Genomic DNA, 12511 nt, shown 5'->3' on the forward strand with positions numbered 1-12511 from the left:
GGGGGAGGGAGAGAAGAGGGGGAGAACTAACTACCCAGAGCAGCTCCAGAGCGTGGAGCCAAGGGGGCGAGGGAAAGGGGGGCTTGGTGGTGGGGTGACTGCTGCATCCAGTGTAAAGCTTGGGTCGGAGGAAAGAGGGGCTGAGTTAGGCTTTTTCCCACCAATCTCCCCCCAGAGCAGCAGGGGACAGAGAGAAGCCATCACTTCTTTGGTCTTTGTGGCTGCTCAGCAGTGGAGTGGGAAGGAGGGTAGAAAGGGCAAGAGACAGGCCCTTAGCAGGAAGCGCTACCTCAGCAGAGTAGGCCCAGCTGGGAGCTCAGGCAAAAAGGTCACAGTGAGGCCAAGGAGCGCCCAAGAGGAGAGTGGCCATGGTGCAGAAGTGGCTGCACGGGTGGGTGGGGTATGGTGCAGTGCTCCAGTCCCAGCCAGGTCTCTAAGGAAAGGCAGAGCCCCTGATGGAGAGCAGGCTCAGGGCCAGAGCCTGTGCCCAGGAGCAGACAAGGAGGCTCCACTGCCCCCCAGGCAAGGCAGGTGGCCTGGTCTTGCCGACTCCAGAGCTCCCATCCTTCCCTTTGCTTCCACCTTAACACTGGTGGCTGTGGAGGGAGGGTGGAACTCCATCCTTTTTCAGAACCTTCCCTGAAGACCATGGGGAAGCTAGCCCTGCAGGCAAGAGAGCAAGAGTGGCAACTGGCCAAGCTGGCCTTTACCAACTGGGAGTTCCACTCCCCTTCCTGCTGCCAACTGAAGTGCAGGGCGCCCCTTGAGGACAGTGTCAGCCCTTGCCTCCCCACTGGAGGCAGAGGGGTTTTTAGGCAGGTCAGAGCCCTCCAGGCAAGTGGAAGCAGGAGATGTGGCATATGGAGGGGCTTCCCCTCCTGCTCTTCTGCTCAGGGCTGGGGACAATCAAGGGACAATCAGCTCAAGAGTCTGAAAGCCAGCAAGTTGCAGCAACCCCCACCCCCAATGCCAAACTAACAAACAAAACAGGGGAAATGAAAAAATGGGGAGGTGGGGGTGGGAAGACAAACCAAAACAGAACCCCCTGACCTCCTGCCCAGGGAGGAGGGTCCAGCCAGTAGCATGGGGCTGGGGACCGGGACTAGGAGTGTCTAGCTGGGCCGGCATTGCACCTGACCCTCGGAGCTGTCCTCATCATCAGAGGCCCCGGCGCCCCCACTGCTCAGGCCTGTGATCCGGTAGCCCATGTTGAGCAGCATCACTTCCAAGGGGTCTGCATTCATGCGCCGCTGGTTGGCCTGAGAAGCACCCTCCATGTCTTCTACAACTCGGCCGGTGAGGTCTTCACTCTGGTGGAGGAGAGAGCAATGTGAGTGGGCCCAGGGTGGGAGGGACCCCAGAATGCCGAAGAGGCAAGTGCCCCAGAACATATGACAGGGCAACAGGGAGGGGAAACACTGGCTGAACAGCAGAGGGAAGGGCTGCTCGTACCTGGAGATGTGTGCTGGGGACGGAACATGTGTATTGAGAAATATATGCAAGAAACACACACACAGAAGGTTTGTACAAGAGGAATAACACCACACTGGGTTATATCTGCATGGGACACAAGCACACACTGGGATGCATGTTGGGGAGACAAGTCACACGTCGGAGAACACACATACTGGATCCAGGGAGAGGGCAGTTATAGGTCCCTCCCCCTCTCTCGTTACTCTCAAATGGCAGCCCTCCTTCAGCCTTCCTTCCTTCTGCTCTCCAGGGAGGCACCTGACAAATTAGCATGGGGCTAGGAGTGAAGGGGTCACCCTGACCACACCTCATGGGCTGGGCTCCACCGACACCATTTCTTAGTCCTCGAAGTGACCTTTGGAGTGATGCTGTCATTCCCATTTTCAGTGTAGATGGTTAAGTTGAAGAGAGTGAAGGGGTGAGGGGTGGGGCTCAACTCGGGTCCACCAGATGCCAAATCCCGAACCCTTCCCTGTGACTGAGGAACTGGCCTCTGAACCGCTTCTGGGCAGAACACCACAGTGGAATACAATGGAAAGGATCCCTGGGAACCCTGAGGCACTCTCCCCATGAGGGCCGCAGCTGGTGTGGTTCTCTCTCTGCCCTCCTGCACCTGTCCTTGAGGCCTCTCATCCTCACAGCTGGCTCAAGGATATGCTCCAAGAAAGCAGGAGCCAACTCTTGCCCCTGGAAGTGCCCACCATACTTGAAGCTTCCCGGACCTGATGCAGTCTTGGGTCCTAGGCTGAGCTTACTCACAGGGCAGCCTTTGGCTTCTGTGTGACTCACTTCTCTTTTCAGCTCGCACAGGCTCAGCTGGAGGCACTGTACTGGGTTCCCCCACCCTCTTCCCTGTCTGGCTTTGGCCACCTGGCCTGTACCCTTACCTCTGGTCGGGGGTTCCAGAGTCGCACGACAGGATCGATGCCACTGGTGGCTAGGAAGCAGTAGCTGGGATGCGGCTGCAGGCAATTGACGATGGACTCATCCCCCTGAAGCACGCGCACTAGGTTGGTGGTCTCCTTTTCCCAGATGAAGAAGGAGCCATCGTCAGAGCCACTGACGATGTACTGAGCGTTGCTGGCGGGGGGCAAAGGGCAGGGAGGTCAGGTGGGGTACTGCCCTAAAGCCTCAAATAGAGGCCAATGGCTTAGGGCAAGAGGGAGCAGGGAAGTCTGTTGTCACTCAGTCCCCCACACTTGGGGGTCTGCCCTTGTCTCAGAATTCCCATGCACATGGGAATCTGCCCATATTGGAGACCCTCGTCATTGTTCTCTTAAACCTTGGATTAGAGACTGCCTGGGTTCCTCCAAGATAGTCTCCTCCAAAGCACACTGTAACCCGAGTGATGCCAGGATAGGCTCTTGTACCTCTTGGGTCTCTAAGAACACCCTCGCCTACATCTTCCCTCAGTACTCCTAGACTTCTTGGACCCAGGCCCTCAATCTGCAGCACAGGCCCTCACCTACTGACATTTAGAGGGGATCTCAGTGGAGCAATTCTTGATTCATGTTCATGTGTCTCACCTACCCAAAGGTTTAGTGTAAACCTCTACAAAGGAGGGTTGGGGGTGAAGGTATCTGAGACATGGGCTTTGTCCCTCAGTACCCAGGGCACAGTTCTGAGCACACAATGGGTGTGCCATGATTCCCAGCCTGAGGGCTCTTGTCTCATCTTCCCCCAGCAGAAAAAGCTGCAAACAACCAAAGAAAATAAGTCTGACAAATGCAGAGAGGGGAGGAGTTGGGGAGGAAAGAATGGTCAAGCACTGCACTGCATGTGTCACTTGGATTACCCGGTTAGTCCTTGTGGCCCCATGAGCGGGTATGGCTAGTTTCATATCATAGGTGAAGAGACTGAGGCTGACAGAGGTAAAGCCATTTGCCCAAGGGTACAGAGGAAGAGCTGGGAGCTGAGGCTCTTTTCTAAAAGCATTATGTCCCCAATGCCATCCCACCCTCGCTCCTATGGCCAACTGGGCTATGCCCTCCTCCTGTTCAGGGCCTCGGACCTGCCAAAGAAATTGGCCTCCTTGATATCTGTTGTGGTGTTGCAGTGGCCACAGTAGCGGAACTGATAGTCATAGCTTCGTTCCCGTAGGACCATCTCATCTTCTGAGATGGAGTCTTTGCGGCTTGTGCTTCGGAGGCGGACTGGGCCACCACCACCACCACCACCAGCTCCCTTCTTCTCTTCTGGGGAAAGAGAGCAAGCAAAGGTAAGAGTACTGTCCCTCCCACCTTCCGATGCCTTTTCCCCATCCATGGCCCAGTATTCAGCTCAAGTACTGTCAATTTAGGGTTATCTGCCTCCACCCTTACTCTGGAGAACTGGGAAAGGGTTGTGAGAAAGATGTATCTTTGGATCCTGCCATCTTTTGAGGATGTTTAAGAGGGGATCTCTGAAGCCAGGAGAGTCCTGATTCAGTTCCCTGAGCAAAGGAATAAAGGCCTAGAAGCTCTGAGGATGCACGGGCTCACAGAATGTTTCTATGGAGAAGAAAGGCAGAGTAGGGTGGGGGGGGGCACTAGTAAAAAGCTCGGGTGACTTTCACAAAGACTTATAGCGCTTAAGGCGGTAAGGACCAAGCTTGTACACTCTGCAAAACAAGTTTTTATGGGTTCCAACTGCAGCACTGATTGGTTGACAGGCAAAATCACACTGGTTTTCTCAGTTTCCTAAAGTTGCATCATTTCCACCTGCTCTGGGGCCTTTGTATGTACTGGTGCCCATGAAAAGGACTCTGTACCTCCCAGACACCTGTATCCTCTGAATCCTCAGATCTTGGCTTAAATGTCTGTTCCCGAAGAACCCCAGATTGCCATCAAACTCTCCCCCATACACCCACACCATTCATGGCCCCCAGGTACTTTTCATTCTTTGTGACTCTCTTTCAGTGCTTGGTTTCTTTATGAACAAACTCCACCAACACTGAAATCTCAATGGACAGGGTCACAGCTGTATTCCCAGGGCTCAGCATAGTGCCTGGCACATGGCAGTTGTCTGATAACTTCATTAAACAAATAAACCAATCCCATGGTTAAGTAAATTGCAAAGGAGAAGAGTGAGGTTCTGTTTTTGCCTACAGTGAGCTCACCTTCCATGTTCATAGACCACACCATCATGCCCAGCCCACTCTCTAAGCTAGCTATCTAGTGAGGTGAGCTGGGCAGGGCTTCATGAGCCCTTTGTGCAGGTGAGGCAGTGGTTCAGAGGCTGTGCTGTACCCACAGCCACACAAGTTACCGCCTGGTAGAGCTGAGGTGGGAACGAGGCATTTCTGTTGCTCTGTGCTGTGGTCTCTGCTGCATTTGCACAGACTGGAACAAAGGCAATGACCAGCTCCTGCCTCTCTCTCAGCCCAGGGAGGCTGCCAAGGCCCTGCCTGTGAGCAGGTGGGAAGGCCCAGCTAGAGACCACATGGCCTGACTGGGTTCAGCTCCCTCCTATGCCAGGTGCTTTGAACGCGCTAGAGAAAATCCTCTACAGAAACTCTCAATGGGAGGTGCTAACATTTCCCCTCTTCAGGTGAGGAAAGTGAGTCTCAGAGGGAGAGACTGTTTCAAGGTCACATGGTTTCTGAATCAGCACCTGAGTTCAGGCCTCTCCAATCCCAGAAACATATTCTCTCCAAAAGGTCATGCAGCCCCTCAAACAGGTGAGTGACAGCCACCCCTCCTTGGTGCCCACTCACCGCCATCATTTTTGGAGAAGAGGGCAGCTGTGATGTCACGGCCCAGAGCATCACAAGCGCTGCTGTGGGCCTGCTCCGGGAACTTCCCTTTGAAGTCGTCTAGGCACTCCAGGGCCTCAGCCACATACTTGAGCTCAAAGAGGCAGCGGGCCAGGCGGAAGTGTGCCTTCAGGTGGCATGGGTTTAGGGATATGGCCTTGAGGCAGTCCCTTAGGGCATCATAGTGGTCACCGTCCCTGGGAAGGCAGGGGAATGTGGCTTGGAGGTGATGTCATGTAGCAAGCAAGGGGTCATCCTACTCGTCTCCTCTGCTTCCTGTGGCCACCCCAGCCCACCTCTGATAGACATGAAGATGAGGGGAGTTGGGAGTGAAGAGAATCCAGCCCAGGTCTTCCTCCCTGGGAGATGGAGTATGTGAAGGAGCAAATTAGGAACCCTGAGGAGTTGATAAGGTAGCAAAAAACGGTGTTAGGCTGCCCTCTGCTGAGAACAGACTGCAACTGCGCACTGCTTCTTCCCCCCCAGGCACCCGCAGCTCTGCAGCAGAAGGCCTGGCATCCTGCCCACCTCAGGCTCCCCAAGCCCTCCTTCTCTCTTCCTTCATCCACCTCCTCAAATCCCCCTGCTGGCCTTCAAAGCCTTGTCCAAGGCAGGGGGCCCCCAAGGACAGTTCTGTGGTCGGGGGAAGCCAGAAGTGCCAGGCTGGGGACTCAGGGTCGACCAGCAGGCAGCAGCCCTCATCCAGACCCCCCTCTGTCCTGGCTGACTGATCCGCAGCAGCTGTGGCCTCTACCTCCTGGGGCTGGAGGATGGGGCCTGACTGTCTGGCACAGTCAGCTCTCTGGAAGCTGATGGCGAGGGGGCTGAGCACGCCAGGAGCTCCAAATTGTCCCCACTCACTTCTCCAACCTAAAGTATGGATGAAGGGAAGTGGGAGAGTTTCTTTAGATGGGGGAGTCAGTAGGCGGAGGTAAAAGGAAAAGCCCCTCCTTCTCCCACCCTAAGCCAGAATATAGGAGGCCTGCTGCCTTGGACCCCAGTAACATATCCTTGTCTCTCATCTGGAGAACGAGACAGGTCACAAGAGCCAATTCCCCATTGGAAGCATATTTTCTTTTCCACTTGCTGCTGGGATGGGGTTGGTCTACTCAAGCAGTAAGCAGCACTCCCTAGAGCTGACGGGCCCCTCCACCAAGGGCACAGCTCACAGCACGGCCAAAGCAGGCCTGGCACTGAATTGTTCCTTCTGATCCTTCTCTCCCTACAGCACTCCAGAGGTAGCACCAGTCCTTGGAATAGCAACCCTCAGACCAGGAACCAGCAGCTCAGCAGTGTGAAGGCAGGAGACAGAGCTGCTTTGATAGCATGGCTTGCGTCAGAACCAGTGGCTATGACGAAGGAGCAGGCGCTGTTTGGAAACCAATTACTGCCTGCAAGGTGCCCCTCCAAGCTCCTGGGGAGAACCAGACCAGAGACAAGCCCGGAACCAGAGGGTGGTCTGCATCTAGAGCAGATGGTAGCCCTGGGGAGACTGGCCTGGGACAGAATGTGACATTATAGGGATCACTGACAGGCATGTGGGGATGGGGGAGAGAGATGCTGGCCCCAGGGCTCACCCATCCTAGTCCCACTGCCAGATCAATCTCCCTGAAAGGCCCTCTGAGCATCCCTCTCCTGCACAAAACTCTGTAGTAGCTGCCCATCATGCACTGAATTGAGGCCAAACGCCACTGCTCTGCATTCCAAGCCCTTCCCAGGCCGGCCCCAGGCTACCTCACAGACTCATCTCCTGCCAGTCCCTTCCAGAACCCTCTGCTCCAGCCAAATGGATTTGCTGTTCTGAAGTAAGCTCTTCAGTCAGTCCCCCACCCCCACACCTTTGTTCACACCATTTAATCTCCCTGGAATGTCCTTCCCTATGGTACCTTTCTCCCCTTCATCTCCTTGTCTAAGCCTGTCCACGCTTCGAGCCCACATAGACACCAGGTCTGTTTTTTGTGTGTGTGTGTGTGTGTGTGTGTGCTGGGGATGGAGCCCAGGACCTCATTCATGCTTGGCAAGCCCCACCAACTGGGCTACACCCCCAGCCCAAAACACCATGTCTTTCTGGTACTTCACTGATTCCCAGCTAAAATGACCACAACACTTTACCTGACCATTTACGAGACTTAACTGCTTTCTGCCCCTTCAACACTGAACTATACCTGCAACTTTATTCCCTGCCCAGAGGCTGGGGTCTTTGGAGCACAGGGGTGCAGAAGGAAATAACTTTGTGTACCTAGTACATAGTAGAAGCTCAGAGAACAAGATGAGGACATTACTAACTTAGCAAGAATGTAGGTTTGATGCTGAGTTATACCCAACTGTTGGGACAGAGAGGTGACACACCTCAGGATAACTTCAAAAGAGTCCACCTGAGCCCTAGAAAAACTCTTGATGCCTGAGCTAGGCATGTAGGGGTTGCATCTTCCCCACCCCCACTAACATCCTGCTGACTTGGGTGGGTTTCTTAAGCTTCCCCAGGCCTGCCTAGTTTCAGCCAGACGATGGCACACCAGCTGGCCTGTCTGTCTGGGCAGAGCCGACGTATGCCAGACGGAGCAGAAATGGCTGTGGGCCCAGCTCTATCCATCTCCAGTTCTGGCCTTGGCTGGGGGATGGGGGTCTGCCTGTCTGCTTGCCTGCTGGTGCTAAAGGCAGAAGGGCTGGGGGCCTGATGGTTTCCTCAAGATATGAACCACCATATCGTTACACCAACCACTATACCCCAGCCATGATCCACAGCTGGCCCCAGATCTCTGGAATCTTGTTCGTGCTTGGTCTAGTGGGTCTAAAAATACAGAAAGCAAGCCCCAGGGGTAAGGAGCTGCAGAACCACTTCAGATGCTATCAAGTGAATTAATCTAATCCTCATTTTCACCTAGCAAGATTTCACTGCTATTTGAAAGTCCAATTCAAGGCTCAATTCTCCAATAGTTGGGATTTATCATTCTCTCAATTCCTACTTCCTCAGTGGCCACAGAACTTTATAACAAAGCATCATGTTAAAACTACTTGTGAATTTGTTCACTTAGCTGTGAGCTTCCTTGGTGTTTGGGACTTCAGACTTGGTGCACCTGCCTACGGTCAGTCTGGAGGTCAGGAGGAGAGGCCTTGGCCCAGGTAGCAGTTTCCCTTCCTGGAAGCCTTGGCAACTTGGCTCCATCAGGCCTGCTGCCTTGTGGTCCAGGTCCCCTCTGCAGGCCCACTTACCACTTGCGCTTCATGTAGGCAGCAGCTCGGTTTCCATAGAGCATGGCATTATGAGGGGCCCTCTGCACAGCCTTGCTGTAAAGCTGAATGGCCTGGGTCCACTGCTGGCAGGCAAAAGCCTCATTGGCTTGCTGCTTCACACGCTCCAGATATGGGGGCAGCTCCACCTGGGGGCTATAAGGGAAGCAGAGCCAAGTCAGACAAGTCAAAGGTCAGAGCAGCCCTCCAAAGGTCTGCAGCACTCTCTGAGGGTCAGGCAAGTTTTCTCAGCCCCTGGGATCTGCACTACCATCTAGAAGACGGGGCCACTCTTATCCTGACCTGGGTTAATATCTATTAACCTGAGAGGAAATAGGCACAATTCCAATGCTGTGAGTCATTGAAAAAGAAGAGGGGCAGGAATGAAACCATCCTAAACAGCCTTAAGGCAGTTCTTTTGCAGTACTAGGGATAAAACCCAGGGACCCTCTATCACTGAGCTACATCCCCAGCCCTTTTCAATTTTTATTTTGAAACAGAATCTTGCTAAATTGCCCAGATGGGCCTCAAACTTCCCGAGTTGCTGGGATTACAGGGCGCACCACTGCATCTGGCTTAAGACCTTTTTTTTTTTCCGGTACTGGTGATTGAACCCAGGGGTGCTTAGCCACTGAGCCACACCCCCAGTCCTTTTTACAAATTTTTAAATTTTGAGACAGTCTCAATAAGTTGCATAGGGTCTCATTAAATTGCTGAGGCTGGTATACAATTTGCAATCCTCCTGCCCCAGCCTCCTCAGTAGCTGGAATAATAGGCATGCCCCTCTGTGCCTGGCCCAGCTTAAGGCAATACTTTTTTTTGGGGGGGAGGGTTACTGGGGATTGAACTCAAAGGCACTTAACCACTCAGCCACATCCTCAGCCCTTTTCTGTAATTTATTTAGAGACAGTTGCTTAGGGCCTGGCTAAATTGCTAAGGTTGTCTCAGCCTTCCGAGCTGTTGGGATTACAGGCTTGTATCACCATGCCTGGTTTAAGGCAATTCTTTTTATTTTTTTAACACATATTTTTAGTTGTTTATAGACCTGCATTTTATTCACTTATTTATATGCAGTGCTGAGAATTGAACCCAGTGCTTCATACATGCCAGGTAAGCACTCTATCACTGAGCCACAACCCCAGCCCATTAAGGCAATTCTTTTTTTTTTTTTTTAACTTTTAGTTGTAAATGGTCACAATATCTTTTTTTATGTATTTATTTTTTTTTATTTGGTGTTGAGGATTGAACCCAGTGCCTCACACATGTGATGCAAGTGTTCTACCACTGAGCTACAGCCCCAGCCCCCATTAACACAATTCTTAATCAAACTCTTGGGCATGATAGTAGTTGACACTACCTGCCTCCCTGCTAAGCTGAACCTCATGGTCACCCAAGTTCCTCATATGAATCTCTCTATGGACAATTGTTTATCTGAATGGATAGAAAATTTGAACGCCTATCTACCTAAGCCCAGCACAAGACCTGGCACAGAATAGAGGCAGGATATACTCTAGGGTAGGGAATAATACAGTGAGAGAGGATCATCTGTTTGGAATCTCTATTTGGAGATACCTTAGTACTAAGAGGCAACTAGCCTCTGGGCCCTGATCCCAGCTACTGTCAAGGGACTAGAGCTTCAGTCTAAGCATGACTGGTATCCTACTAGGTAGGAGAGGCCTTGGACCACCAGCCACCCTCCAAGAAGCTCTCTGCCCCAGTCACTACCCTCTGGGATGCATGCCTAGGTACAGGTCAGGGGGAAGGTTTATAGGACATGTCCTTCCCTCAAATTCATAGAGCGTAACTGAGGCTTGGAGGACTGAATGGGTCAGCTGGCCTCACCTGATATGCCCCCTACTTTCTGGCAGTCGGAAGCCGTTGCTGTGAAGGTGCAGGCCATTAGACACGCCGTTGGACACACCATTGGTAGACATCTTGCCGTTCTGGACTTCTGGCAGGATGGGGAGAAAGTAACAATGACAACTCAGGATGAGGCCCTCGTTTCTTCTCCACAGCCCTTCAGCTTCCAACACAGGGTCTGATGGTTCCACTGTGGGACTGACTATTCCTCCAAGGTAAGACCCAGTCCCAGAGACCAAGTTTGGACAGACCAGCAGCCAAGACGTAAAGAAAAGCCTGTACGCCCTCTGCTGGCTGGCAAGGGACACAGCTTCAACATGTCATTTCCCTTAGCTGGGCTGGGTGGGGGGCGGGAAATGAGGGGTAAGGAGGTGCCTGTATCAACTGTAGGACCCAGAAAGAGTTAATAAGCCAGCATGAGAAAGGGAAGAGCAACTACTTCAGGTCCACAAGAGTGGAGCTGCGGGAACAATCTGTTTCAGAGAGAAGTGAAAAGGGCTATGATGCAAAGCCCTGGGACAGATCTCTGACCTACTGTTATCTTCCTTCTTCCTGTAAGGACAGGATCATTTCAGAGATCTGCTGCTTTTGGAGTATTGTAGCCACAGTTCAGAATAACAGGCAGGCTTCTCAGCAGAGGCAGCTGGTACTCAAGCTCCCCACCCCACTTCAGCACAGATACCCTAGGAAGGACTTACCCCCTGAGGAGTGGCATTTTCTAGGCAAGAGGAAGGTGTATGGCCGCTGCTTGTAAGTCAAGTCAAACAAATAGACCTAAAGTTGAGGGTCAAGAAAAGATATGGAGGCATGGATGTGGTTGAACTATTCACAAGGTTATGGTGGTTCACAAGAACCAGGGCTTCAGTATACACTGAGTGCTGAGCACAGAGCTATAGAGCTAGCCCAGGAAGTGAACTTCAGGCAGGAAAATATTCCTATTTCCTTCAGGTCCTTGGGAAGGGCCATTTGATCTACCCAAAGCTCTAAGTGAAATACTGTCCTTAATTAGAATCACATGCTTAAATTGGAAAAGTACTCAGAGATCACAAAGCTAAATGTCTTTAACAGATAGGAAAACCGAGGCTGCAGAAAGCAACTTGCTTAAAGTAACACTGCTAGTTACTTCTCTCAGAAGGTAAATATTATCTATTATTAACACTTATTGAATGCTTATTTTGTTCTAGAACTCTAAGTGTTTTTTTAATATTGACTCATTTCATCCTAGAAACTACCACATGCAGAAATACTATTATTTTCACCCCTTTTGCAAATGAAGAAATATAGGCTCAAAATTCAAAATTTATTCAGGATCAGAAAAGCAGCACATGGCACAGCCAGGACTCAAAACTATGTCTGTCTGGCTCTGAAGCACTCTACTAGACAGTCTCCCCACTTACCCTTATGCCACCTTCAGGCCAGATAATACTTAGCTTTGTGAAGCCAGAGGACTATTCTGAACTCAGGTGCTCACCCATTCTCCAGCCCATTTCTTTTATATATATTCATGCCTTGCCTTGTAATGTCATCACCATTTCCTGCCTTGTCTCCTATCATCCCGATGATGGATCATATTTGCATTTGCCTCCTCTATATTATTATTTTGATTCTGGGGATCCAACCCAGGGCCTCATGCATGCTAGGTTCCCTATTTTTATCATAACTCTAGTCCACAATGAGTGCTCAGTAGAATAAAAACAAATTTATGCAAGGCTTACTAAATATCCTGAGAGCACACAAACAGAAGATTTAGCAACCTATTATCAAAGAACATTCTCAAAACTGGTCCTAAACCACATCTTGGCTGTGTGCTCTGAGACCCATGGATCTTCTCCTAGGAAAACAGCAGATGAGGAAAACTGAGGCTCAGAAAAGTGAACAGACTTGCTCAAAGTCACAAAACACAGCTTGAAGACAGTGGGCCATCACTGAAGATAGATCTGTCAATTTCAAAGCCTGTATTTTTTAACTAAAGTCTCATACTATCATATATCTATCTAGTTCATTAAAAAATAAAAAGCCAGGTGAAGTGATACACAGCTGTAATCCCAATGACTCAAGATGCTGAGGCAGAAGGATCACAAGCAACTTAGCCTGGGCAACTTAGCAAGAACCTGTCTCAAAATAAAAAATAAAAAGGACTAGGGATGTAGCTCAGTGGCAGAACACCCATGGATTCAATACCCAGTACTGCAATAAAATAAAAAAGAAAGAAAG

General features: G+C 51.2%; 1 protein-coding gene across 2 annotated transcripts in view; it reads right to left on the minus strand.

Annotated features, from left to right (window-relative positions):
- Nucleotides 1-797: 797 nt before the first annotated feature.
- Nucleotides 798-12511, minus strand: part of Wdtc1 (WD and tetratricopeptide repeats 1) — a 66086-nt gene continuing 54372 nt past the window's right edge. Inside the window, exons 10-16 of one of the 2 annotated variants that reach the window (XM_015485436.2) lie at nt 10996-11071; nt 10280-10385; nt 8420-8593; nt 5168-5403; nt 3485-3668; nt 2361-2553; nt 798-1310 (exon numbers count right to left, since the gene is read on the minus strand). In XM_015485436.2, the coding sequence (XP_015340922.1) occupies nt 1113-1310; nt 2361-2553; nt 3485-3668; nt 5168-5403; nt 8420-8593; nt 10280-10385; nt 10996-11071 (1167 nt within the window). In that variant the 3' untranslated portion in view covers nt 798-1112. Of the gene's footprint in view, nt 1311-2360; nt 2554-3484; nt 3669-5167; nt 5404-8419; nt 8594-10279; nt 10389-10995; nt 11072-12511 lie in introns of both variants that reach the window. The other variant, XM_015485435.2, reaches the window with a different exon arrangement.

Source organism: Marmota marmota, unplaced genomic scaffold (genome assembly GCF_001458135.2).
Source record: "Marmota marmota marmota unplaced genomic scaffold, marMar, whole genome shotgun sequence".
NCBI classification, from domain to species: domain Eukaryota; kingdom Metazoa; phylum Chordata; class Mammalia; order Rodentia; family Sciuridae; genus Marmota; species Marmota marmota.